The sequence below is a fragment of the Prinia subflava genome, chromosome Z (genome assembly GCF_021018805.1).
Source record: "Prinia subflava isolate CZ2003 ecotype Zambia chromosome Z, Cam_Psub_1.2, whole genome shotgun sequence".
In the NCBI taxonomy this organism is placed as follows: Eukaryota; Metazoa; Chordata; class Aves; order Passeriformes; family Cisticolidae; genus Prinia; species Prinia subflava.
Window position 1 is genome coordinate 17,520,786 of NC_086283.1, and position 25,652 is coordinate 17,546,437.

The 25,652-nt window shown below is 58.9% G+C and overlaps 3 protein-coding genes across 6 annotated transcripts; 2 read left to right on the plus strand and 1 right to left on the minus strand.

Moving 5' to 3' along the window:
- Window positions 1–947: 947 nt before the first annotated feature.
- Window positions 948–11,953, plus strand: XKRX (XK related X-linked). The gene is made up of 4 exons (XM_063422614.1): window positions 948–1,073; window positions 6,381–6,735; window positions 8,865–9,124; window positions 10,617–11,953. The coding sequence occupies exons 2-4, from the start codon at window positions 6,443–6,445 to the stop codon at window positions 11,360–11,362; spliced, it is 1,299 nt and encodes a 432-aa protein (XP_063278684.1). The 5' UTR covers window positions 948–1,073; window positions 6,381–6,442; the 3' UTR covers window positions 11,363–11,953.
- A 138-nt stretch (window positions 11,954–12,091) lies between these two features.
- NOX1 (NADPH oxidase 1) lies at window positions 12,092–17,803 on the plus strand. Its single transcript, XM_063422612.1, has 13 exons — window positions 12,092–13,115; window positions 14,145–14,240; window positions 14,613–14,723; window positions 14,803–14,887; window positions 14,963–15,105; window positions 15,183–15,364; window positions 15,567–15,705; window positions 15,810–15,902; window positions 16,069–16,295; window positions 16,375–16,537; window positions 16,619–16,765; window positions 16,978–17,102; window positions 17,275–17,803. Exons 1-13 carry the CDS (start codon window positions 13,071–13,073, stop codon window positions 17,399–17,401), a joined length of 1,683 nt encoding a protein of 560 aa, XP_063278682.1. The 5' UTR covers window positions 12,092–13,070; the 3' UTR covers window positions 17,402–17,803.
- A 525-nt stretch (window positions 17,804–18,328) lies between these two features.
- On the minus strand, window positions 18,329–25,517 carry CSTF2 (cleavage stimulation factor subunit 2). 4 transcript variants are annotated; one of them, XM_063422328.1, is made up of 15 exons: window positions 25,384–25,517; window positions 25,169–25,247; window positions 24,152–24,321; window positions 23,540–23,676; window positions 23,311–23,430; window positions 23,055–23,210; window positions 22,808–22,931; window positions 22,436–22,498; window positions 21,280–21,339; window positions 20,529–20,670; window positions 20,012–20,163; window positions 19,436–19,713; window positions 18,923–19,048; window positions 18,647–18,772; window positions 18,329–18,521 (listed from the first exon to the last, which is right to left on the minus strand). In XM_063422328.1, exons 1-14 carry the CDS (start codon window positions 25,511–25,513, stop codon window positions 18,650–18,652), a joined length of 1,860 nt encoding a protein of 619 aa, XP_063278398.1. In that variant the 5' UTR covers window positions 25,514–25,517; the 3' UTR covers window positions 18,329–18,521; window positions 18,647–18,649. The 4 variants fall into 4 exon arrangements, with proteins under 4 accessions (XP_063278398.1, XP_063278400.1, XP_063278401.1 ...); XM_063422330.1 differs by lacking the exon at window positions 21,280–21,339; XM_063422331.1 differs by lacking the exons at window positions 20,012–20,163; window positions 20,529–20,670; window positions 21,280–21,339.
- Window positions 25,518–25,652: the final 135 nt, after the last annotated feature.

Below are 25,652 nucleotides of genomic sequence, written 5' to 3' on the forward strand. Positions count from 1 at the left end.
GCAGTGGCAGCACCTCCCTGTCCCCATCCTGATGGCCTTTCCTGGTTTGTCCCATGCCTGTGCCAGCAGCCTGCAGGGAGCAGCAGCAGTGGCAGGTTTATACACAGCATGGGCTGGAATGCTTTTTGCACAACTTGCTGTGTGAGGGCTGAAGTGATTTGCTCCAAGTGTCAACTCTTGCCTGTGTTCAGGGCTGGCACTGTCAGGAGAGAGCCCAGCAAGGACAGGAATGTGCTGTGACATGACCACAGGTGCTATAAATAGGGAAGTGCCATGTGTCAGGCAGCCCTGGAGGCAGTGGCTCTGCTTCCTGAGGGGCAGCAGGATCTGATCTCCCTCTGGCACCAAGGGATTCCAAAGATCTCTGAACACTTCGGGTGCCACTGCTTTTAAAACAAGTATCCAAAATTCCTGGTCAGACCGCAGCTGGGGACAGGGAAACCCCCCATGAGCCTGAGGCAGCTCCCAATGCACGCTAGGATCAGCAGCCAGAAAAACCTCTAAATCCACCCCAAATCTGGTGAAAACCACACTTGGCTCCAGAGAGGTAGCACAAGAGCCAAGCCCACATCGATGTGTGTTCTGCTGGGCCTGTGCTCAGGTCATGAGTGGGCAGCTGGCCCTCTGCCCACACAGCCGGCCGGCCGGAATGCAGCTGGACACCCTCTGCCAGGTCCATGGGGCCTCCCCAGGCGGTGCCAGCGGGGACCCGCAGCAGCCATTCTCGTCTCCTTGGTGACTGTTGCCAGGTAAGAAACTCCAAGGCAGAATTTATTATCTTGGCAGATAAATGAAGATGTTCCTCACCAGAGCTATAACCAGACTGTGCCCCGTCATGGTGCCGGGCTGGACTCTCTAGTGCTGCCAGAGCCAGCAGGAGCCCCCGGGGGAGGGCAGTGCCCAGGGCTGGCTGGCCCCTGGCATCGCTCCCCGGAAGGCAGCACGTGCTTTGGGACTATTTCTGCCCGCTGGAGTGCCGCAGGAGAGGGAATGAGGCGAAACCACAGGGACCACGGAGAAGTGCAGATGGCTGCGGGCTGGCGGGCTGCCCTGCTTTGGCTTCACTAGACCCCGTGAGTACGTGCCCCAGCTGGCATCGGGCACACTGGGAACCCCTCCTGACACCCCTGGGCACGCAGCAGAGCTGGGGGGACGGCTGGGAAGCTCGGACGTGGGGAATGATGGTTTGCAAGGGAACACAGTGGGCAGAGCAATAGGGGCTGCCTGCAGCCTTGAGAGCCTCAAGCTGAGGTGACACCAAAGCCAAGGTGATGGCAAAGACCAAAAAGTCCTGGCAGGAATATTAGCAAGCAGTTCTGCTTTGCCTGGAAGTGCATCGACCCTGCCCAAAAAGGGATCTGTGGTGGGCAAGGACACACACGGGCTTTGAGGAGAGACTCATCTCTCTATTAACATGTCATATGACAGCACACTGAGCTGGTAGGTATGCAGACAGCTGCATTGTCCCTTTAAATCCCAGCACAGCGCTGGTGGCTGACGATAACCCCGGATCACAGCAGCTCCCAAATCCCAAGAGCTAATTGCAGGCAAATGCCCTGCGGTCAGGCTGGGAACACAGGATATTTACAGCCTGTGACACCGAGACCTGTTAGTGAGGAATTGGGGCACCACGGAGGTTAGCTGGCATAGCACTGGGGAGAGTGGATGGCGTGCACCCTGCTGCCATGCAATTATTGTGGGCAACCATTCCCCGAGTTCTTTTGGGTAAAGGAGATGTTTTTTCCAGGGTGTTCTCTGCTCCCCCACACCGGCACCATCACTGTGTCAGATGTAGAAAGAAGCAGGAAGCATGCACAGAGCTGTTTGCTTTTCACCCAGTTCCTGGCAGGGTGCTTCCCAGCCAAAGCATACACAAATTTCTAGGAGAGGCTTGGATCTGCATGCTCTGTTTGCTCTGCTCCCTGCTGCAGGACAAGCTGCCTCCTTGTTCCTTGCACCATGTACAGAGCTCTGGGAAGCCCCTGCAATGGCTACAGCCCTACCCAGGCTCCTACAGTGGTTTTGTTGAGAGCATTACGGTGCTCCTGCTGCTTTCCTGCATGGGGGAGAGGAGAGCATAAACTCTTCCTCCTGCCTGCCAGGATGCCCAGGGCACACGCAGGCGCAGCCTGGCTGGGTTAGCACTATGCCAGGCTTACCCCAGGCGGGACCAGGGGAATCAGTTAATTAAAGGTGATATTAACCCTTCCTGCCTCGTTTAGTGTTACAGCATCACCCACTGCCTGTGCTGGGACTGTAGCCAAGGAGGCATGACTCCAAAATGCGTAGTTATCACAAAGACCTATAAATGCACCCAAAGGTAACTCTGCTTTCTTGTTAAAGAATTGAAGTGTTCTTCAGCAGCACTGACATGGCCTGTGCTCTGCCTGCAAGTGTCCTGGCCCTGGCAGAACTGAGCATTGTGCCCAGATCCTAGTGGGCTCAGCACAGCCTCTAGTGAGATTTAGAGGGATGAGATCCTTGGGACAGATACCAGATTCTCTCCCAGGAGGGTCCGAGTGAAGCTGGATGAGGAACTGGAGTGGTAAAAGCAGTCGCATGATGAAGCAAATGGAATAAATATTTCCCCAACCAGAAACTATTCCACAGACTGCTGGGGCAGGAAAAATTACAGCTGAGTTACTGTGAAAGCAATGCAAAATCCAAACAGTTTAGGCCATGGAAACCAGTCATTTGCAAAGCTATTTCCAAACTAAGTAAAAAATTCCCAGCTCACAGATTCCTGGGAACGTCCCAGCGCTGCCAGTAGGGCAGCGTGGCTGCACTGAGGAGACAAAACTGGGTCCCCTTTTCACATAGCCATCAAGCTGGGCGGCACTTTGTGACCTCCTCTTCATCCAGCACATGGGGCATTTTGCCGATTGACACGGCCCCACTGTCGCTCCCTGAAGCACCAGCTGAAAGTTTAATCCCCAGCACAGACTGTGCTCCTGAGGAGCTTTCAGGTCTGAAGTCAGGGAGCTGGGCCATCCCCACACCCTGAGCAGCTGCCTCCACCTCTGTGTGCAGGGCTATATTTGGGAAGGCAGCAGAATACTCTTGGCATGTTACAACGAGCACCCTGGGAGCGGTGTCTGCTCTGGGTCCTAGAGAGGAGAACTGAGGGAGCATGCTGGCAGCTCTCCCCACCTGAACCCTTTAAGAGCCTGGCTTGGAGCTCCCCGTCTTTTCCGAACAATTTTCTCTTCTCCTTTTACAGGAGCTGAGCCGCCAGGCAGGCATGTGTAAAGGAGACATGGTTATTTTGAGACTGAGAGCCAGTGAGGAAGCTTGCTCCCACCCCACGTACAGCCTAGGCTGCCACACACAAATGCCCTGGCACATCCAAGGGGCTGGAAAAGCTGCACAGCAAACCCTGTGGTTTCACACAGTGGGAGCCACCACCACCACTGCCCTTTGTGCAGTGTGTTGTGTGAACACTGGGATTGAAAAAAAATAGTGGAGGCTGGGATTAAGAAATTAATGAAGCTGGGGTGCTGAGCAGGGCAGGATAGACACTTGTGGAGACAGGAAAATTGACATCCATACGGGGTAGTGAGACTCAGGCTAGTGCCTTGGGCATCCCCAATGATGCTCGTGGGTCTCTTCCAGCTCAGGAGATTCTGTAATTCTGTGATTCCATGTCACTTCACATCTACCCGCCCAGGGGCTGTTCTGCTTCTGGGAGGTTCCAGAGTGAGGGCCAGTCAGCAGCCACCATGCTGCTGGTCCAGAATGCATCCACTGTAGAGTGGGGACACCTGGGTAGGATGTCCCTGGCTCCTGGCGAGTCCTTGCTGGCCTGTGGCAACTCTGGTTCAGGCAGTTTCTCTGTGGCAGTGGTGTCCCAGGGTGTTTGTGCAGCTCCAGCTGTGCTGGGCTCACAGGCAGAGGTGTGGGCGTGGGGTTGGCAGGGACAGGGAGTGGCAGGGCAGTGGGACAGGAGCTCTGGCTGAGGCTATCTGAGACCTACATCACTTTTATGGTCTGTCTGGTGTTTACAGCACTGAGCTGAGGACAGGTGGGGTCAGGCTGTAGAGGTGACTCACAGCGTGAACAGCTCACTGCCTCTCCATTCTTGGGATAGAAAATGAGATAATAACTGGTGTGGAAAATGCTGTGAGGCTTTGTCTCTCCATTCCTCTTGATGGCTGCTGGGGCTTATGGATACAGGACTGGAATTCTTGGTTGCTTAAACAATTGCTCTTCAGTATTTCATCATGAAGCAGGGGAAGCTGAAATTAAAAATACGATGAGTCGAAGCCCAGGCATTGCTCAGCTGAGGGTTTGGTGACCTGCCAGGCTCCTGGGGAATGCTTTTAATTTGGATAAGTGGAAGTTGCATAAATGGTACAAATGGCACGCTGCTCTTGCTACTCATAGAGAGCCGTGGGTGCAGTTGGCAGTGCCACAGGATGTGTTGTTGCTGGCTGAGCACCCAGCCAGGCACAGCTGCTCCCGTGCACAGCTCCCACCCCGGCTGGTTGCTGCCACCAGTCAGCCTGGACACTGCTGCCTTCACACTCTGCCCGGCCAGAGCTTTTTTGGAGAGGCTGTTTTCCAAAACCAGCTTGATAATATGTAACTATCATACCAGAGCTGAGTGGTCACACATAGATCTCCCATCCCCTACCAGTCAGGCCAGTCCCCATGAGCTCATGGCGTTTGTGGTTTCCCAAAGCAGCTGCTCAGTTTGGAAATAAAAGCTCTGAGCAGCTGCAGGAACAGGGATTGCTTCTGTGTGGGAGCTCTTGCTGGGGGAGATAGGGCCTCCAAAGTCTCAGGCAGTTCTATTCTCAGCTCTCCTGCTAAATAAGCCCGATAGCCCTGGTAATGCTTCTGGCCTGGTGAAATGGGGAAAACTCTTGTGTGTGTGGTATGGGAGGTTTTGTGCTTTTGCCTGGCGTGGGGCAGGTGAGTGGACAGTGCCTCTTCCTCGTGTGGGCACCTCCTTGTGAGCTGGCCTAGCTGCCAAGGGTTGAGCACTGAGAGCCTTTTAAAAGTGACCTAAAAATTCCTCGTCTGCCTAAACTGGGTAAAAGGGGTCAGTGTCAAACACTCTCTTCCGTGTCCCGTCTGTCCCAGCCAGGCAGTGAGTGCCCAGGCTGGACTGAGCAGTCTGGCAGGCAGTGGGTGCTCAGCCGAGACAGCGTGTGCTCATCCCACCCGTGCCCACACCACCACTCCCGGAGAAAGGTGGGCAGGGCTGGTGCTGGGGGCAGCATGTGCTGGGCAGAGCAGGGCCCCTGTAGCCAGGGAGGTGGGGAGCAGCACAGACACCCTTGTGCTCCCACCACTGGATGGGTGATCTGGGTGGCACAGACAGGAGGGATATGAGGCTGAGCGCTAGGAGGTTTGGCTCTGTCAGCGAGTCCACATATCCCATTATCTTGAGGTGGGTCCTTGAAGGTGATGGGAAAAGCCCTCTTGCTCAGCTGTAGCACAAGATCCTACCTGCAAGCAGGAATATCCAAGATATAGGAGACACATCTCCCCTGTAACATAGTTCCCAAATCTTGCTACACACACCAGGCACTCACAGGACCTGGAGGGGTGTCCCTGACACAGCTTGTCTTGTAAGATACCAAAATGCTCCCTGCCTTGACAACACCCTCCCTCCCACACGTTGTCCCATCGAGCACAGGGCCATGGGGTGCTCTTTCTGGGTCTGGAGCCAGGGCCAGGCCCCACATCTGAGGTGCTGGTTGGTGCAGGCAGCTCTCTGGCAGCTGTCTGATTCACACAAGGCTGGCATCCACTCTGGCATCCTTCCTGCCCCACGGTGGGACCCCAGTGTCTCTGGGGCAACCTAACAATTTTCCCCTGGATGGACCCTCCATGTGTTGCTGCACCTTGGGGTGTTGGTAACTGCCAGGAATCGATTTGGCCTGGACTTGACAGTCCAGGGGAGGCTCCAAAGCCCGAAGGGCACACACGAGGGGTAGCGTGGGGATTGTCAGCCCTGCATCTGGGCAGTGGGAGTCACAAGGTAGGTGCTGCGGGGGGCTGCTGGGCTGTGGGTCCTGGCCATGCTGGGGCTGCCCTGGGGAGGCGGTTCCCTGCAGAGACGGGGAGTCCTCGGTAGAAGATCCTGGTCAAGGACAGGGGTGTTGGGGCAGAGGTGCAGGAGGGGCTGTCCTGTGGCAGGGGCCAGGGCACAGTAGCGAGGGGGAACCGGGGGCAGGGGGGTGGTGGCCACGGCAGAGCGGGGATACCGGGAGCCTGGGGCCCCGGGCGGGAAGATATGGATCCAGTGGGGATGCCTGGGCGGTGGACGCCGGGCTGAGGGGTCGGGGCGGTCCCGGAGCGGTGCCGGTGCGGCGGGGGAGCCCCGCCCCGCCCCGGCCCGCCCCGCAGCGCGTCTCCTCTCTCCGCTGCAGCCCGGGATGGCGCCGCGGCGGGGCTGAGCGCCCGGGCCGGGCTGGGCCGGGCCGGGGCCGCCATGGACGGTCCGAGCAGGGGCTGCCCGCCCGCCGCCGCCCCGTCGCGGGCGAAGCTGCCGCTCGGCATCGTCTTCTCGACGGCGCTGTTCTGCGGGGAGGGGGCGGCGGCCGCCGTGCTCTGCCTCTCCTACGGCCACTCCGACGACCGCTTCTGGCTGGCGCTCACCGTCTTCTTCGTGCTCTGCCCCTCCGTCCTGGTGCAGCTCACGCTCATCTTCGTGCACCGCGACCTCAGCCGCGACCGCCCGCTAGTCCTGCTCATGCACCTGCTGCAGCTCGGGCCCATCATCAGGTGAGCGCCGAGGGACCCCGGGCACCCCGGCACCCACGCCCGGAGCCCGGCAGGGGCGCGGGCACCGGGCGGGAGCAGGGAGCGGTGCCGGACAGGACCGGCGCCCCGGGACCGTCTGTCAGCGGCCACCTGCCCCGAGCTGCTCCTGCCGGCTCCCCGTCCCTCCTCCCCGGCACTGCTGCTCCCGGCCCGCGGGGGCCCCTTGGCCGCCGGTGGAGCCACGGGTGCTCCTGCCGCTGGAGCCCGCTTCGGGCAGGACGCGGGTCTGCTAGCCCGGTGTATCCCTGCTGTTGGGAAAGCTCTGCCCAAGGTCCGGCAGGCACCCAGCCATCCACTCAGTCTCCTGGTTTTGCCATCACCGTGCTTGTGCTGGGAATCCCCGGTGGGTGCTCGAGGGTGAATACTAACATGGGATAGTGTTGAGTCAGGGAAGATTTAGATAAGATATCAGGAGAAGGTTTTACAACCAGAGAGAGGGTGGTGGAACTCTGGAACAGGCTCCCCAGGGGAGTGGTTACAGCACCTGGTCTGTCTGAGTTCAGCAAACATTTGGACAACGCTCTTGGGCACATAGTGGGATTCTTGGGGTGTACTGCATAGGGCCAGGAGTGGGACTCACTGGGAGTTACGTGGGACATAGAGGAGAAGAGCTAGGTGGAGGAGTGGGGCTGGCATGGGAACTGTGGGGCCACTGGACTGTGCTGGAAAGAGGACAGTGAGGGGGTGGATGGATGTTGCACAAGCTGAGCCCTCATTCCTTGGGAATGCTGCAGGGCTTCCCTGGCTGTCATCACCCTGGGCAGCCTGCTCCGTGAGAATGCACTGCAGGAGGCATGGCAGAGCCACCATCTCCACGGGGCTCCTTCCGCAAGGGCAGGCCAGCAGCCATGCTTTGGGGCTTGCTCTACCCACAGGGCTCCAAAACCGCTGTGGCCTGCTCCGCACTTCCTCTGTCACCGGAAACAAGCAGTGCACCAGATGTGTCCCTGTCACCATGTCATGCCTTCAGAGCCACCTGGGGGGCCTTGCCTCAGTGCTGCCAGCCTGTGCTGGCGCCCAGGAGCGTTGTGACCCACCACACCAGCCGAGGCTGTCTGAGATGTGTATGGTGCTGCCCTGCTGCACCAGAGAGTCAGCTGGGACTGGCCAGGGAAGGCTGCTTCAGCTGGCTGCTCAGGCTGGAGATGGAGCCCAGCCTGCTGAGAAGGTCTGGCAGGGCACTGGCAGCCAGCTGGGACTACCCTTCAAGCTGGGCCTTTGGGATGAAACTATTTTCCCATTAGAGTTTGCAATGAGCCATGAGTGCTGGCTTGATCTGTTGGGAGAATTTATCCTAAACCCTCACTCCTTTTGTGTTTGATACACAGCAGTTTGTGCTGTCCCGATAAACACTCATAAATAATGGTGTCCTGTTGGTCCCAGAGCCAGCTGGTCCCCAGGCAGGAGCCAAGCTGGTCCCCTCTGGCCACGCACACCCACCCCACAGCTGTGTGGAGGGGCTGGGTGTGCCCCTGTCCTTGCAGGCATGGCAGAAAGTCACACCCCTGCCCACACGTGAGGGCCTGCAGAGAAGGGGCTGCGGAAGCGCTGCCTTATCTGCCCATGCCACACACGCCTTCACCCTGCGCTCTCCTTCCTGCTGTCCCCACCAGGGAGGAAGTGTGGAAGCCTTCTTCTGCTCAAGATGAGAGATCAAAGAAAACTCTGATACACAACTCTGATATTTCAGAGTTTCGTTTGCCTCTGCTTAGAGGAAGAGGTTTTTGCCAGTTGGGAAAACAGAACCCAAGGGTGATTAACACCTTCCTGTAGCTGTAGCTCCCAGCAGGGTCACTGCTTTGTACCCTGAATGCTGGACTTCTTTCAGCAGCTGTTTCACCCCTTGCTGGAGCAGTTGTTGACCCCTGCTGCACGTAATTCACCCTGAATGCTGGAGCAGAGGAGCAGCCACTGGGCATCCCCATGATCCTGGTGTGACCAGTCAGGGGCTGCCCACAGCACTGCTGGACAGCTGGGCTGCACTCGGCAGGACTGGGGTCTGGCCAGCACCAGGCAAGGTGGGGCTGGAGGTGCTGGCACTGGGGGACAGCAGGAAGGCTGGCGGGGTGACAGCTCCTGTGTCCCCACAGGTGTGTGGAAGCCCTGCTGGTGTACTGCTGGTCAGGGAGGGAGGAGGAGCCCTACGTGACGATCACCCGCAAGCGGCGGCTGCGGAAAGGCTACGAGGTGGAGATGGAGCAGGAGGTGGGCCACTCAGAGCGCCGCCTGGCCACGCACCGCAACGCCTTCAAGCGCATGGCTGTCATCCAGGCCTTCCTGGGCTCCACCCCGCAGCTCACCCTCCAGCTCTACATCAGCGTCTTGGAGAAGTACGTCCCTGTTGCCCGAGGTAAGGGCGCCTGGCACGTGGGCTCCCCAGGAACCCCACCAGGGCACGGCTCCTCAGCTGCTTGTGCTGGTGTGACATCCAGGCAATCTAAAAAGTCATTCCCGGGGACACAGCTTCCACTGGATTCCCCTGAATGTGGAGCACGACCCACAGATGTTGGGCACCCATCAGCTCTCTGCTTTCCTGCTTGCAGTGATGCAAAGTGGGAAGGAGCAGGCATGACTGAGGTGGCAGGCTCTGCTCCCAGCCCCGTGTTTGTGAGTATCTGCCCTCAAGAACCAAACCATCCACCCAGTGCTGTGTCTCATAAGATGGTCAGGCCCCTGCCCTAGCCTGCACCAGTCTCCATTCATTTTTTTTCCGTCTAGCTACAGGCTCTGGCTTGCCTCAAGTCCCTCCACTGTATCTATTTCTGCACATTTTCCAGCAGCCAGAGCTCCCAGCCCAGCACTCCCACTCCAAGGCTCCCTTGCCTGCTCCCAGGATGTTTATGTGCTTGGGGGTGGATATGCCAGAGCAAACTTTTAACTCCCATTTTGGCATGGCACCAAGCTGGGCACACAGGCATGCTCCTGCACCATTCCAACCACAGTGCTGGGTGAAGGAGCTGCTCTCACCCACCCATTCTCCCAGGCAGTGCTGAGAGCCCAGACCTTGTCGTCTGTGCCCACAGCAGGTGCATGAAAAGGGAAGCACAGGAGATGCCCCAAAGAAACCCCCTAATTTGCCACAGCCCTCTGCAAAGGCATTTTGAGGAGTTGCAGATGCACAGGAAGAATGAGTGACAGTGCTCCTCTAGCAGTAGATGCAGGAAGCAAACACCAAATGATGTGTTTTGGGTGATTCCCTCACAGCTGGAGTGTCAGCTCAGCCCTGCAGCTGGCAGCCACCATGGATGGGACCAGCTGCACTCTCCTGTTTTTCTCCATGGTATTCCTGGCTGCACTGAATGTGAACAGCTGCTGGCATTCCCTACAAATGACCTTGGCTTTGCAGCCCTTGGATGGGGCTGGCTCTTGGGATGCCCCTGGGGTTACAGTGGTGTGGCTCTTGCCTGGGATGAAGGCAGAGGGGCCCTTGCAGCACAGACTGTGCCCCACTTATCCTTGAGCAGCATTTCCTGCACAGGGCAGGGGCGTTGGGGCATGTCTGTGATCCAACCACAGAAATGGCTCCGGTTTGGCCAAGGCTTGTGTTTTATTGGTGTAGGGACAATCTTTGGGTTCTCAACCTCCTGCTGCCAGCAACTTCCCCCACAGCCACCTCACCATGGGGACTGTCACCACCACCTGTGAGCTGTTCTGGCAGTGCTCACATTGAACCCTCTGCTGTTAGCCCAGGCGTTTGGCACCCTGTACTCCTCACCGAGGATCGGCACCCCGTGTTTCCCGCCAGGGGTTGTCACCCCACACTATGCACCCCAGGCAGTGGAGAGGCTGCACACAGCCTGGTCTCCAACACTTCCTGACTCCCCTGCTCTCTCCCTCTGCAGCCGTCCTCATGGCCATCTGTCTGGTGTCAGTCACCTACGGAGCACTCGTCTGCAACATCCTGGCCATCCAGGTCAAGTACGATGACTACAAGGTCCAGCTGCGGCCACTGGCCTTCCTCTGCATCGTGCTGTGGCGCAGCCTGGAGATCTCCACCCGCATTGCCGTCCTCGTGCTCTTCAGCACTGTCTTCAAGCACTGGATCATCCCCATCGCCCTGGCCAACCTCCTGGTGGTCTTCTTCCTGCCCTGGGTGCAGTTCTGGCGCAGCGGCCACCGCCTGCCTGACAACATCGAGAAGAACTTCAGCCGCCTGGGCACGGTGGTGGTGCTCTGTGCCTTCACCCTCCTCTACTCCAGCATCAACATGTTCTGCTGGTCGGCCGTGCAGCTCAAGCTGGCTGACCGGGACCTCATCGACAAGTCGCAGAACTGGGGCCGCCTGGCTGTGTACTACATGGCCCGGCTGGCAGAGAACACGGCCCTCGTCATCCTCTGGTACTTCTTCAAGACTGACGTCTATGAGAACGTCTGCACCGCACTGCTGGTGCTGCAGCTGCTCCTTGGCTACTGCCTGGGCATCTACTTCATGCTCCTCTTCTTCCAGTACCTGCACCCCTGCCGCCAGCTCTTCCGGCACAACGTCGCTGACTTCCTGCACTGTGTGTGCTGCCGCCAGCACCCGGCAGGGACTCCTCTGTGCCTCGAGGCACCCTTTGAGCCCGGTGTGAGGCACAGCATTGTCTGAGCAGCTGGCTCCTGCAGCCAGCTGCAGACATGGGGATAGGCAGCACAGGGCTGTGCCAGCAGCGAGAGGATGCTTGTGGCACAGGCCAAGTGCTGCCCGGTCCTGCAGTGGCAGCAGGCGCCAGTGCCTCCCCACAGTGGCAGGGTGACTGGAGTGTGCTTGCCTACTCAGGACCACTCATATGAACATGAAGGAGGGTTGATTTGGATTGGACATAAGAAAGTTATTTGCAATGAGAATGGTGAGGGACTGGCACATGTTGTCCTGAGAGACAGTGGGTGTCCCGTCCCTGAAAATGTTCAAGGCCAGGTTGGATGGGCTCTGAGAAGCCTGGCCTAGTTTAAGATGTCCCTGCCAATCTCTGGAGTTGAACTAGTTGAACTTTAGAGGTCCCTTCAAACCCAAACTATTTTACGATTCTACAATTCTATGACTTACGGAGTGCCCAAACCAGTTGCCCCTGCAAGCTGGCTGCCACATGGTGCACAGCCCCTGGAGTGCCCTGACATACTCCACCTGCTGCTATGGTGTGACCTCGGGCCATGGGTGCCACTGGGACTGTTGTACGCAGTAAAGAAACTTTGCTGTAGCTGCATGTCTGGGTGCTGGCAGTGACTCACGCGCAGGGTGGGGACCGTCCCACTGGGGCTGGCATGGGTGCACACACCTGCTGTCGACGTAACCCTCTCGTTTGCAGGCACTGAAATGGGGCTATGCCAGCAGGAAGTGGGGATGGGGGGAGCCCCTCCATGGAGCCCGTAAGATCCAGGAGCATGGCAGAATGGCGGCTGGCCTCATCCTATGCTTCCGTCAGCAAGGCCATGGCTGCAGGCCAGGAGAGAGCAGCATGCCAGCAAGGAGCAAGCCTGTCTGACCTGTTCCTCCAGGCTCAGGGGCCCAGAACAGGCTGCTGTTCCCAGCTGCAGCATTGGACACCCCAGAGCTCAGGGCCCTGCAGTGGAGGGCAAGCAGGAGGGGAAGGGTGGCTGGCACAGCAGTGGCAGTGGGTGCTGATGGGACCCAGCCATCCTGGCCCCAAACCAGGAGTGGGATATGGCCCACCCCAGCACCCGCTTTTGGGATCAACCCTGTTTGGGTGCTGGACTGAGGATGCTTAACAGCCCTGGGGGGCCCATGGAGGTAGAGCACAAGTGGTGCTTGGTCTTAAATCACCTGCCCTGTAATGGATGCCCAGGCTGGGTCCTGGCACCAGTGCAGTGGTGTGACCCCAGGATGCTTCCCTTCCTTTGGTGGTTTCCCTGCAAAATGGGCAGTGGAGGCTGGTGAAGGAGGCCAGGGAAAACAGAGCTGTTGAGCCAGGCACAGGACAGAGCTTCTGCAACTTCTTCCCAGGAAATTCCTACCTTACAAAAAAAGCCCTTTTTTGTCCTCAGAGGTTGCAAAACCCCAGGAGAGCAGCCAGACACCCTGTGTCACCCGGCCGTGGGGCCACAGGGGATCTCTCAGCAGGGGGCCATCCCTGGCCAGCACAAGGGGCTCCTTTCAGTGTTGGCCGATTGGGACAGCCCTGCCTTCCTGGAAGGTGGCCTTTGAAACCACCAGCATTTCCTTGAAGTCTTCTCAGGGGAAAGTCCCCGTGGCGCCGTTCCCGCGGCCGGGGCTGTCGTACCTCCTGCTGCCTCCATAAAACGCCGGGCAGACACGGGCGGGCGCGGGCAGGCAGCAGCAGGCGCGGCGACATCGCACCATGGGCAACTGGCTGGTCAACCACTGGTTCTCAGCCGCTGTGCTCGTGAGTGTGCGGGGCTGGGGCTCCGTGGGCTGGCGTGATGCGGGGGGCTCTGGGGGCTACGGCCACTGGGGGGGCTCACGGGGGAGATGGGGATGGAAAAGCTGCCTTGGGGCTGGCTTGTGGGGAGAGACAAGTATCCCCTCTGCTCTGCCAGCTCACATACCCTGGCAGCCAGGGGAGGGATGGGCTCTGGAAAACTGAAGTCTTGGGGAAAACAGCTCACGGGAAAGGGGGTCCTGGAAAACTTAAAAATGCTGCTGCTTCACCCAGCCATTTTGGCTGGGAGCCTCCCATGTGCCTCTTCTCCCCTTGTGAGAGGAGGTGGCAGTTCCTGTGAGAACTGGTGGCAGGGTGAGGAGCTGGCACCGAAGGGACCATCTGCCACTGCCATGCTGCAGCATCTCTGGTGTAACAGAGCTTGCCTGACCAGCACCCGTCAGCTGCTCAGCACTGTGTGAGGAGCTGTGAATGCATGGGAACATGGGGATTTACAGACAGTTGGGCTATTTTAATTTTTTAAGTTACTTAAAAAAGACAAAGAAAACAGCCAAAACCCAAATACATGGCAGGGTGGGTTTTTTTGGGACCTCTGCAAAAATTCAGTGGCTGTGAGAGGCGGCAGTGTGGGATGCAGTGAGGTTAGGCAGAGGACAGCAGCACAGTGGGGCCAGATGAGCCAGCTCCCTGTGAAACTTCCTTCTCCCAGAATCTTGCCCACACAATCCTGACCACCCTCCGGATCTGCTTTCCCTCCCGTTACATGGGCGCTTCTTGCTCCTGCCTTTCCTCCTTCCTCATGCATGGGTGATGCACAGGGCGGTGTGTGACAAGATAGCAATTCTGCAAACTTCCACACCTCTCCCCACCTTTGGCCCTGTGTCCCAACCCTGTGTGTGACAGGGCAGCTCATAAGGAAACGGGACTGGATATGCTGTCCTGACACTCTCTGGATGCACCCAGCCCTGCGTGCTGCAGAGTGAGAGGCTCCAGGGACAGGGTCCCTCCTGAGGCTGTGACTTTCCTCCACAGGCAGCCTGGTTGGCCATCAATATCTTCCTCTTCACCTACTACTTTCTGTTCTTTGACCGGGACGAGCGGTATTTCTACACCAGGGCCATCCTCGGGGTAAGGTGCTCCCCCATGGCACCCTGCCTGCCCAGGAAGACGAGCCCCTTGGGGCCCTGCTGCAGTGGGGTGGGGGCTGCAACATCCCATGCCCCTTTCATCTTCGGTCCTCTTCCAGCCCTCCATCATTCCATCCCACTCTGCAGCGTAGCATTACACCATGCCAGTCCCTGCCTCGGTCCCTGTCTGGTCCCAGCCCAGCCGAGCATCTCCCCCTCCCAGTCCTCTCCTAGCATGCCAGCCCAGCACCTCTCCATCCCAGTCCCCACCCTAGCATCACTCAGTCCCAGCCCAGCACTGATTGGCCCCATCCTGACGCAGTCCTGGCACAGCACAACAGGACAGTGGTGCTCACCCCTCTCTTCTTCCCAGTCTGCCTTGGCATGGGCCCGAGCATCAGCCAAGTGCCTCAACTTCAACAGCATGCTGATCCTACTGCCCGTCTGCCGCAACCTGCTCTCCTTCCTCCGTGGGACCTGCTCGGTGAGTGTCCCGTGGTGGCACAGCCAGTGTGGCCGTCCCATCCCTGTCCCCATCCTGATACCGTTGGCTCTCCCTGCAGTGCTGCAGGCGGACGTTACGGAAGCAGCTGGACCACAACCTCACCTTCCACAAGCTGGTGGCCTATGCACTGGCCCTGCTCACAGGTACCCCTGGACTGGGATGGGGCAATAGTGGGGACTGGGAGCTGCCTGGTGGGTGACTGCCTGTCCCCTGTCCAGCTGTGCATACCATTGCCCACCTCTTCAACCTGGAGCGCTACAACCAGAGCCAACAAGCCACTGATGGCAGCCTCCCTGCTGTCCTCTCCAAGATGCACCTGCAGGACAACAAGTGGCTGAACCCCATCCACTCCAACCAGACTGTGAGTGTGGCCTAGGCATCCAGCAACCCACCACGACCTGTCCCCTGCTCCCCTAACCCACCCTGCTGCCCCTGCAGACCGTCGAGTACGTGGCTTTTACGACCATCCCAGGGCTGACAGGGGTGATCATCACACTGGCACTCATCCTCATGGTCACGTCCTCCACCGAGTTCATCCGCAGGAACTACTTTGAGCTCTTCTGGTACACACACCACCTCTTCCTCGTCTACTTCGCTGGCCTCGTCATCCATGGCATCGCGTAAGGCTCCTCACCACTCCCTAGGGCAGGACAGTGAGGGGCAGTGGACACAGACCTCTGGTGGAGAAGCTGTGGGGAGGGTCCAGTGGGGCTGTGAACTGCCATTCCCAGGGCAGGCTAGCCCAGCTGGCCTCATGCAGTGCGGCTCAGCCCTGTGTGGGGGCAGAAGCCGGGCCCTGGCTAATCTCTCACCTCCCTGCAGTGGGCTGGTACGTGGGCAGACGGAGCAGAGCATGGCAGAGGTGCACCCCTATGACTGCGCTGAGTACCTCACACAGCTGGACCAAAACTGCACACACAACTGCTGCAAAGACCCTGAGTTTGGGAGCATCCCTGCCGAGGTAGGGCAGTGGTAGGGTGGCTGTGGAGGAGAAGCTCTTCCCTTGCCCTTGGGATGCTCTGGCACTGGCCCTTCCCAATCCTTTGCTCTCCTCCATCTTCACAGTCCTGGAAGTGGGTTCTTGCCCCCATCATCCTCTATGTCTTTGAGCGGATCCTGCGGGTCTGGCGTGCACAGCAGAAGGTGGTTGTCACCAAGGTGGGTGGTGCAGGAGCCTGTTCCTTTGCCAGCTCCTACCCTTGGAGTCACCAGTGCCACATCTCCTCGCCGTGGTGGCCATGGGGAGGTGAGGAGGGGCCACAGCCACAGCCCCTGCCTAGGGACAGGGGCCAGGCTGGGCACTGAGCCCTGCCCATGCCCGCAGGTGGTCATGCACCCTGCCCGTGTGTTGGAGCTGCAGATGCAGAAGAAGGGCTTCTGCATGGAGGTGGGGCAGTACATCTTTGTCAACTGCCCCGCCATCTCCCCGCTGGAGTGGCACCCCTTCACCCTCACCTCCGCACCTGAGGAGGACTTCTTCTCCATCCACATCCGGGCAGCTGGCGACTGGACAGAGCGACTCATTGACACCTTCCAATTGGAAACACCCAGGTAGGCTGGGGAGGGCCCGACAGGTCATGCCAGAGATTTGGGGAGGCTGTACCTCTCACCCATGCCCTGCTTTGGCCAGGATCGAGGTGGACGGTCCCTTTGGCACAGCCAGTGAAGATGTGTTCCAGTACGAGGTGGCCATGCTGGTTGGAGCGGGCATCGGCGTCACCCCCTTTGCCTCCATCCTCAAGTCCATCTGGTACAAGTTCCAGCAGGCTGACCAGACTCTCAAGACCAAGAAGGTATGGAGCATCCCATGGGACCAGCTGTGGGTTTCTCCCTCTGTGCTCCACCTTGAGCAATCTCTCCCCCCTGCATCCCAGATCTACTTCTACTGGCTCTGCCGGGACAAAGGAGCCTTTGCCTGGTTCAATGACCTGCTTGCCTCACTGGAGCAGAAGATGGCCGAGTCGGGCAAGGCAGACTTCCTCACATATCGTCTCTTCCTCACTGGCTGGGACACCAGCATTGTGAGTCAACCACAGGCTGGCACGGCTGCAGGAGGGAGACATAGCGTGGCCAAGCTGGGCAGGAAGGGCAGGGCAAGCATGACAATGGCTTTTAGGCACAAAATTCAGGCACAGTGTTTGGTGGGATCAACAATGGATGCTCCTTGGTGCTGAGGGACTGGAGGGGGGCTCATGGGTGGTGCCTGGGGTTCTCACCATCCCTGCCTGCCCAGGCCAACAACGTGGCGCTCCACTTCGACACTGCTATGGACACAGTGACGGGCCTCAGGCACAAAACCATCTTCGGGCGGCCCATGTGGAACATGGAGTTTGCTGCCGTGGCTGCAGCCCACCCCAGGTGAGCAGGGAATTCGGGATGTTGGAGTTGGAGGCAGCCCCTCTGCCCTGGCAGTCAGCACTGGGCTGGCTTTGGGAGAGGTGTGCTATCCCCTGCAGGGACCCCAAAAAACTTTTGAATCACTTTTCCCTGAGTTGCCCGCCAGGCACTGATCTCCCCGTGGTGTTTGCAGGTCAGTGGTCGGTGTGTTCCTTTGTGGGCCGGAAGCCCTGGCAAAGAGCCTACAGAAGTCTTGTCACCAACACTCCAGCCTGGACCCCAGGAAGGTCAAATTCTACTTCAACAAGGAAAACTTTTAAGTGGCAGCGAGGCTGGTGCCCCAGTGGACAGGGACCCTGCTTGTATTGCCTCAAGCCTTTTCCAAGGCAAGGCTGGGGATAAGTATCTGTGCACGCACTGAAGCCAGGCAAGACACAGCAAAGTACTCTGTCTCCAAGAGAAATTCCAGGTTCAAACACTGCTGCCTGCCTGTCCTGGTATACAACAGGTCCTCATGGGGCAAGTGGGCCTGTAGCTCCACCCGGCCCCCTTTACTGGGAAACCAGAGGCTGCTTCTGTGATGCTGCTGGAGCAGCAGGAAGCAGTGCGAGCGAGTTGGGCAGAACAGTGGGATGGGGATGGGACAAGGGCATCTATGCAGGGGTCAGGGACCAAATGTGCCCCTCAGGGTCTAAACACTCTTTTGTATAAGAATAAATTAAACTTCCATTTCTTTGTAAAGAAGAAATTCTCTGTGGTGATTCAGCTCTGGAGGTGCAAAGGAGCCCAGGCTCTGCCCCCTTGTAGGGCTGCAATAGAAGAGCTGGTCGATAGCAAACCCTCTGAGGGTGCAGGATCAGACACCCCTCTGCAGGAGCTTAGAGCCAGCCTGCACCCAGCACACAGCTCAGCTCCCACTGCAGCTCACACCAGGTTCTGCTCCAGCATATGTAAAAAGGGAAACCCTGAGCAGGCTGGCATGGTAAGTGATACTGCAATCGGATCTAGAGCCCTTCCTGCCCTGCCAACAGGGACAGAAAGCCAAGCTCTCTGTCCTGCCCTTCCCCTACACCCTTGTAAACTGCATGGCACAAGAATTTCCATTACTAGTTCTTGCCATGGTGTGGGGAGGAGGGAGGATGGCAAGTGATTTGGACAAGATTGTAGCCAGGCCACACTGCTCCCAGAACCCAACACTCCCATCCTGGCCTCCATGAGAGACCAAACAAGGCAGCCAGGAACATGGATTTACTCAAACTTTCCTCCCACTTTATTTCAAGCATCATAAAATATACACAGAAAAAAAATGAACTGGAGGGAAAAATGTCTTGAGGGAGAAATAAGCTCTCCCAAAATGCACCATCAGCTCAGAATAGCAACAGGAAGCAGCTGCCAGGGAGCATCACCTCTATCCAGGCACATGGCATCTCCGTCTTGTGCCTGCCAGAAAGAAGGGGAGGAGGGTAAGACCAGCACAGAGGGAAACAGGGCACAGTCCCATCCTAGGCAGCTGTGTTTAACTGGAGGGGAACGGGCACAGTGTGAGACCAGGTTAACAACATCACCTGTCAGGGTGCCCCCGTGGATTTCTGGATTTGCTCCTTCAGAATGAGGATGCTCTGCCGCTGTTCTGGGGGCAGCATGGCGATCTGGTCTGCTGTCAGCTGCAGGACCTGCATGATCAGTGCTGCCTGTGGGGAAAGAGGGGTCAGAGACCAGGCTGCTCTCCCTGCCAGAGTAGCCACAGCATACCAGAGTCAGGGAGGGGCTGACCCCACCACAGAAAGGCACATAGGAAGTGCTGCTCCTACTGTCTCACCCTTTCCCTTTTGTTCTCTCACCTTCTCGTGATCCTGGGGGGTGACCTGGCTCTGTCCAGGGCTAAAGCCTCCAGGCTGACCAGCTCCTTGGACTCCTGCCCCAGGAATGCCTCCTCCCTGCATGCCTGCTCCAGCCATGTTAGCAACCTGGGAGAGTAAAAGAGGAGTTAAGGACTGAGTGGTCTCTGGACTCAGCCATACAAATCCAGGAAGGTAAAACAGATCATCAGATGAATGCCCTCACACTGCTTGAAGATGCCTGGGTACAAAGAGAGAGTGTATTTTATGTGCTCTCCTCTCCCAACTCCTGTGCTCCTTCCTGCGTCTCAGGAAGAGGAGGAGAGAGGCCTGAACCTTGTACTGTCCCCAGCTGATGGGCAGAGCCTGGGGAAATGGGACAGATGCCCTGACCCCTCAGAGCCAGTGACAAAACCTGGTGCTTCCCAGAGCCGCTGCTCTGTGGGACACGCCCCACCCAGCCCCAGCCTACAGGATGCTGTCGGTGCCCAACCACCCGAGCAGAGACGTGTGTACCTGGCGGGGCCCCTGTGGGCCACTGGCTCCCATGTTAAGTGGCCCAGGACCCTGTATCCCACCAGGCATTGGGCCACGTGGGTTGGGACCTGGCCCTCGAGGCTCCAGGCCCCGGGGCTCCAGGACCCTGGCCTCCATGGCCCTGGCTTCCAGCACTCGTGGCTCCAGGACCCTCGGCTCCAGGCCTCGTGCCTCTAGCGCTCGCGCCTCCATCACCCGAGGTTCCAGCCCGCGTGGCTCCAGCCCTCGTGGCTCCAGCCCTCGGGGATCTCTTCCGACTGCGGAGGAAACACAAGGTAAGCTCCTGAAGGAAGCAGTGCCACAGGGAGTGTGGGAATGAGCCTGCTGCCTCCTTTGTTTGAAGACCAGCAAGCACCCAAGAGGTGCAGGGCTGGGGGCAGAGAGGACATGCCTGCAGAAAGTCCCTTGCACCCTGGGACTGGCCCTCCTCGCCTGGAGTCAGTCATTTCACTGCCCAAACCCCCTTCCTATGCCTTGGGTCGGGGCAGCCGGCTCCACTCTGACTTCTTGCCTGCACAGTCCAAGCCACCCAGTATTTCATGCCCCCTCTCTCACCTCGAGCATCCATCAAGGGCCCCCGCGGCTCTCCCATCAGTGGTCGGGGTTCTCCCATGGGTCCCCCCCTCATCTCATGGGGGGGGCCACGGCTGTCATGACCAGGCATATGGTGCATAGGGGCTCCCTGGTGGGGCGGCCCAAGGTAACCTCTGACGCAGAGAGACGAGGAGAGCAAAGCAGGAGGAGGAGAAAAAGCGAGAGAGTGTGAATCAGACACTGGCTTGGCACGGTCTGGGCAGAGCACTAGGATTGCCCCTGAAGCCGGCCGCAGGGGAGGAGGGTGAGGCTGGCACAGGGATGGGTGCTGGTGGCCCCATGCCACAGGGCAGCTGCCATCACCCCGGGGATATCCCGTCCCCGGGGAAACGGGCCGGCCCCCATGGTTGGCAGCACACAGGCCTCCGACCAGGCAGCAGTGACACCCGGAAGGCTGATGCCATCCCTGTCCTCAGCGAGAGGTTACCCTTGGGCAGGGGACAGTGCCAAGGGCTCCTCTCCTTCCCTCTCCCCTCACCTGGGCTCCACTTCTCCAGTGACTGAGAGCAGGGTCCCTCCGCGAGGGTCATTCGGGGCATCTCCCAAAAGGCCTCGGGGCGGCGGGCCACTAGCAGGTAGAGGTCCACGCTGCATAGGGGCCCTCGGGTCTGGCATGGGCACTGCCAGGGAGACACACAAGAACTCGTGAGGATCTGCATGACCAGTGCTGTGCCAAGACTGTGCCCGGCGCTCTCAGGCCGGGTGTGGGGCAGCCATGCTGCTCCCCTGAACTGTCTGCTGGGGACACAGCCCCACACATGAGCCTGGAGCACACCAAAGTCCCTTTCCTGGCTGCCAGTTTTATTCCTCTCTTTTTCTCATCTGGTTTTATCTCAGGTTCCTCATGGCACCAGGGGACAAACCAAGCATGGGTGCCCCCATGGCAATCTCTAAAAGTGTGGGTATCAACACCCTGCTGATGTGGGGCCAGGAGCAAAGCAAGACCTGGAAGGCTCCTGGAAGCACAGTGTCAATGGGGGCTGGATCCTAGGCAAAAGCCCTTTCCAAACAGGCTCTCCTTTTCCACTGGAGGCTCTGTGCATGGTTCTAGCCTGTTCTCTCCTGTAGCCCTAGAGGAAATCCTGCCTCCTTCACCTCCTTTTACAGCTGTCAGGCTACAAGGAGCGACATGCCAGTCCCTGGCCCTGCGAACAGCGAGGTGAGAGCTGCTCTCTGCACACTCCACAACGAGCTCCATGGGAAGAGGGAGCTGGCGGGTGCCGGGATACCTTGAACGCGTTCGATAGACGCAGGCCTGGCAGGTCCCACGGGCGAGAGCTGCAGGTTCCCTGGGCAAGCAGCAGGAAAAGAGGGAAAGAGCAGACACGTAAAATAGTGTATGCACACATGCACCGACCAGCTCTGGGGACAGAGCTGCCTGCAGGATCATGCTCCCTGAAGTCCCCAGAAAAACCTACAGAGAAAATGTTGCAAGTCTGGCTTTATCAACCTCGTCCATTAACAGCACCTTTGTCGTCACAGGCAGGACAGCCAGCGTGGCACAGTCCTTCCCTCACTCAGAGAGAGAAGCAGGGAGAGAAGACATCCTGCCGAGAGATGTGGCATTCCATGGGGCCACACTGGCCCCATAACGCACACCCAGCTTCTGCTCTCCGAAACCTTTTGGGTGCCAAGAGATAACAAGTAGCTTTCAGGAAGACAGTGCCCACCCCAAAGAAAATGAAAGTCAGCTGCCCCTAAGGCCAAAGGATCTCAGACTAGGTCTGCCATGTTGCTGAAACAAGGCCTAGGATAGAAGTCAAGGCAATAGAGGTGACAGGTGCCTGCGTGTGTTGATCCTGGGAGGAACACCTGGGTCGTACTAACCTACATATGGCAACGTGTGAACCATAAGGAATCGGGCCCCAGGGCTGGGCCGTACAGACCGTGCCTGCGGAGGGAAAGCCCAGCCATCACTCCCCGGCAAGTCCCTGCCAAACCTCAAGCGAAAACGGAGACACAGCTCCCTCTGCTGGGCACGGCGCGGGAGGACGCGGTGGCCGCACCAGCTGCTCCCCAGCACCCAGGCAGCAAAGGAGTAGCACAAAGACCAGAGAAGAGCAAGCTCTACCTGCCCGCACAAGCACACGGACACAGACTCGCAGAGGTGGAAAACAAAGGCACAGCCCGCTCGGTGGGGACAGGCAGCTCTTCTGGCTTCCAGGGCACGACTGCACAACACAGTGCAGAACAAGCTGGGAGTCAACCGGGGCACGTGCTGAGCCCTGGGAGCCAGGGAGCTGCTACCACAGCCTTGTGCCTCGGTGGACAAACCCAGGCACAGTCCCGGGGCTGGGCACAGCCAGGCAGCAGGCAGATGGGGCACAGCACTGCTCACTGGAGCGAGGCTCACACCACACGCAACGCTACACACGTCTGCTTTACCTTGTCCACGCTCCAAGGGGACGGGCCCTGCACCCGGCATCCCAACCTGTGGCTGCATCCCACCTGAGAGGGGACAGGCAGAGATCAGACCCCCTCTCAGCCATCCCTGATGACTAACCTGTTCCTTTGGTCCCAAATACCTTCTCGGTCCCAGCTCCTGGGGGAGCATCTGGAGATTTATTCCCTTGGTGTTGGTTCTCCCCAGGGATAACCCAACTTTGCAGCCCACCTCTGGCAGCAGCACAACCACAATGTACAGTACAGGATTACATGTTCTCCCACAGGGCTGAGCCCTCTTGTTAGGGAGAAGGCAGAGGGGGGTGTCTGCAGGACCTGTGTGCTCACAAGTGGGGAAGCTCAGCCCAAACTCACCTCCTGGAGCCATGGGGCCAGGGCCTGGGCCCTGCACAGCAGCTGCCATCTGTCCTGGGGCTGGCACTCCCCCCTGCATGGGTGGCTGCATCAGAGGAGGAGCGCCGTTGACGTGCATCCCACCCTGCCAGGGAGAGACACTGGATCTCAGGGACACCCCAACACCTGGGCATGTGCCCAGCTGGGAGACCTGGACCTGGCACTGCCCATTTCTCCTGCACAGCTTGTGTGTTGTTCAGGCTCTTACTATGGTCTGCGGCTGGGACGATGGGGTGTTCTGAGGGTTCAACTGCGTGTTGGGCCCTGGCCCAGGCCCCGGTCCTGGCCCAGGCCCTGGCCCTGGCACTGGCTGCTGGTTGCCTGGGATCAGAGGAGGAACACTGGTCTGGCGATGCAGGATTTTCTAGAGGACCAAGAAGGAGAAAAGAGTTTTTTTCCACTGCCACACCACAATGGCTACCACCAGTATTCTCCCAACCCCAGAGAAGCAGCAAGGCACAAACCAGCGCGATCTCCGGGTCGACGATCCTCATGACCACCTGGGCCTGCAGCAGCGCGTAAGCCAGCTGTGGGTTCTGCAGCAGCATGTTCCTGGCTTCCTGCGGGCTGTTCTGGACACACAGCTGAGAAGACAGGCACTGATCAGAGCTCTGACCAGATGTGACGGGGCTGGGAGGGGGAGTGGCGGGAGGAGCTGTGCTCACACAGGGAGCATGGCCCTCCTGTACTCACCTTCATCTGCTTCATCAGCTCAAACATCTGCTCGGGTGGCAGGCTGGCCACTGCCCGGCTGATGGACTCAGGGGCATCCTCTGGGTTGACAGGGTCCCCGTAGGGTGACTCTATGATGGGTGCACCTGTGCCCAAGCCTGCAATACAGTTGTTGACTTTGTACTGCAACACCAACAGCACATGTAGGGGAGCTCAGGAGGGGAGCACCAGCCCATCATGGGAGAAAAGGAGACAGTGAAAACAGGGAAATGTTAGGAGGAATTTCTTCACAGAAGGGGTGATTAGGCATTGAACAGGCTGCTCAGGAAGGTTGTGGAGCTCCTGGAAGTGTTTAAGTAAAGACTGGATGTGGCATTTAGACTCCAGTCTAGTAGTTGCAGTGGTGTTTGATCAGAGGTTGAACCAAGACCTTCAGAAACCTTTTCCAACCTAAATAGTTCTGTGGTTCTGTGATCATCTGAGAGTGAAATCACAGAGCTGAGCCCATGCATCCCTCTGGGGAACTCGCAACACCCCTCAGAGCAGGTCAGCTCTGCCAGCCTGGCAGAAGAGACACGCTCTGCAGCGCTGCCAAGGCCGGGCCCAGCATGAGACCCCGGAAGCCCAACTCACTCTTGAGCTCCTCCTTGTTCTTCTCGCTGGCAGCGTTGTCGACGCGCAGGGCCCTGCCGCTGAACTCGCGCCCGTTGAGGTTGCGCATGGCGCTGAGCGCTGTCTCCTGGTCCTGGTACTCGCAGAAGCCATAGCCCTTGGGCTTCCCCGTCTCCCTGTCGTACACCAGCCTGCGTGGTGAGCACAGCAACGCCGGTGCTGAGGGCGACGTGGGCATCCCACTGCACCCACGGCTCCCGCAGCTCCAGAGGGGATACTGGGCTAGAGCACGGAGTGCTGGGAGCAGAGGGAAGACTCCCGAGCCAGCCCAAGGCACGCAGCAGTTGGGACTAAGCCAAACGGCCTGCTGGCTCCTGGCATGGGTGTTCCCTAAGCTATGGTGTGCAGAAAGCCCACCAGTGCCAGCTCTGTGCCTGCCATGGCCCCACAAGGCACAGGACAGGACTGGTTGCTCCCCAACTCCAAAACCTTAACTGAGAGCTCTCCAGGGCCTGGCGGCAAGCCTGGAAAACACCTCTGAGAGGCACAGGGATGGGAGTGAGGAGCACAGAGCCTGACCAGGACCTGAGCACTTATAAGCCACAGCAGGGCGGCTCCACCAGCCCAGAACTGTGTGCCCACGTCCATCTGCTGTGCTCAGGACATTGTACTCCATCTCCAGGTGACCCTGGCACAGCCACTCAGTCCCTCTGCCCCGAGCACAGCTGTCCCAGCCTCACAACCCCCGCAGACGCTCTGCATCAGGAAACAGCCTCGATATTAAGCACAGCTTCGCCAAAGCGGTTGTCAAGCTATTAGAATAGACAGCCAAGGCAGCGGTGGAGTCACCATCCCTGGAAGTGGTCAAAAGGTGTGTGCCGGTGGCTCTTGGAGCCACGGCGGGCTTGGCAGTGCTGAGGGAACGGTTGGGCCGGATGGTTTTAGAGGCCTTTCCCAACGTTAACGATTTACGATTTCCCGCGGGGCTCCGTCTGCGCCGAGCAGGGGGACCCGGGGGACGCCTGCGGCCGCTCTCACCTAAAGCTGACCACGGGCCCAACCTCCGAGAAAATGTCCTTCAGCTGCTCCTCCGTGGCCTCATACGGGATGTTCCCCACTGCGGAGACAGACGGTGCCGCCCGTCAGCCCGGCGGGTACCGGCCCTTACGGCGAGGGGGTGGGGAACCCGCCTTCCCCCGCCCGTCCCTGCCCCTTTCCCTTTGCAAGTCGCTGTCGCGCCCCTGCGGCCTCACCGAACACGGAGCGCAGGGAGCGATCCACGGCGGGGTCCCGCACCGACAGCCCCGCCATCGCGCCGCCCGCGCCGCTTCCGGTCCGTGCGCCAATCGTCCCCCCGCTTCCGCCGGCGCCCGCAAAAAGCATGGCAGCGGCGCACTTAGAAAGCGCTCCGGCGGGAAACGCGGCACCGCTGGGAGCGGGGCGGGAGTGCCGGGGCTGCCCGGGAGCCCTGAACCGGGGTGCTCCGGCCTCAGGGCTCCCCCGGCACCGAGAGCCGGCCTCC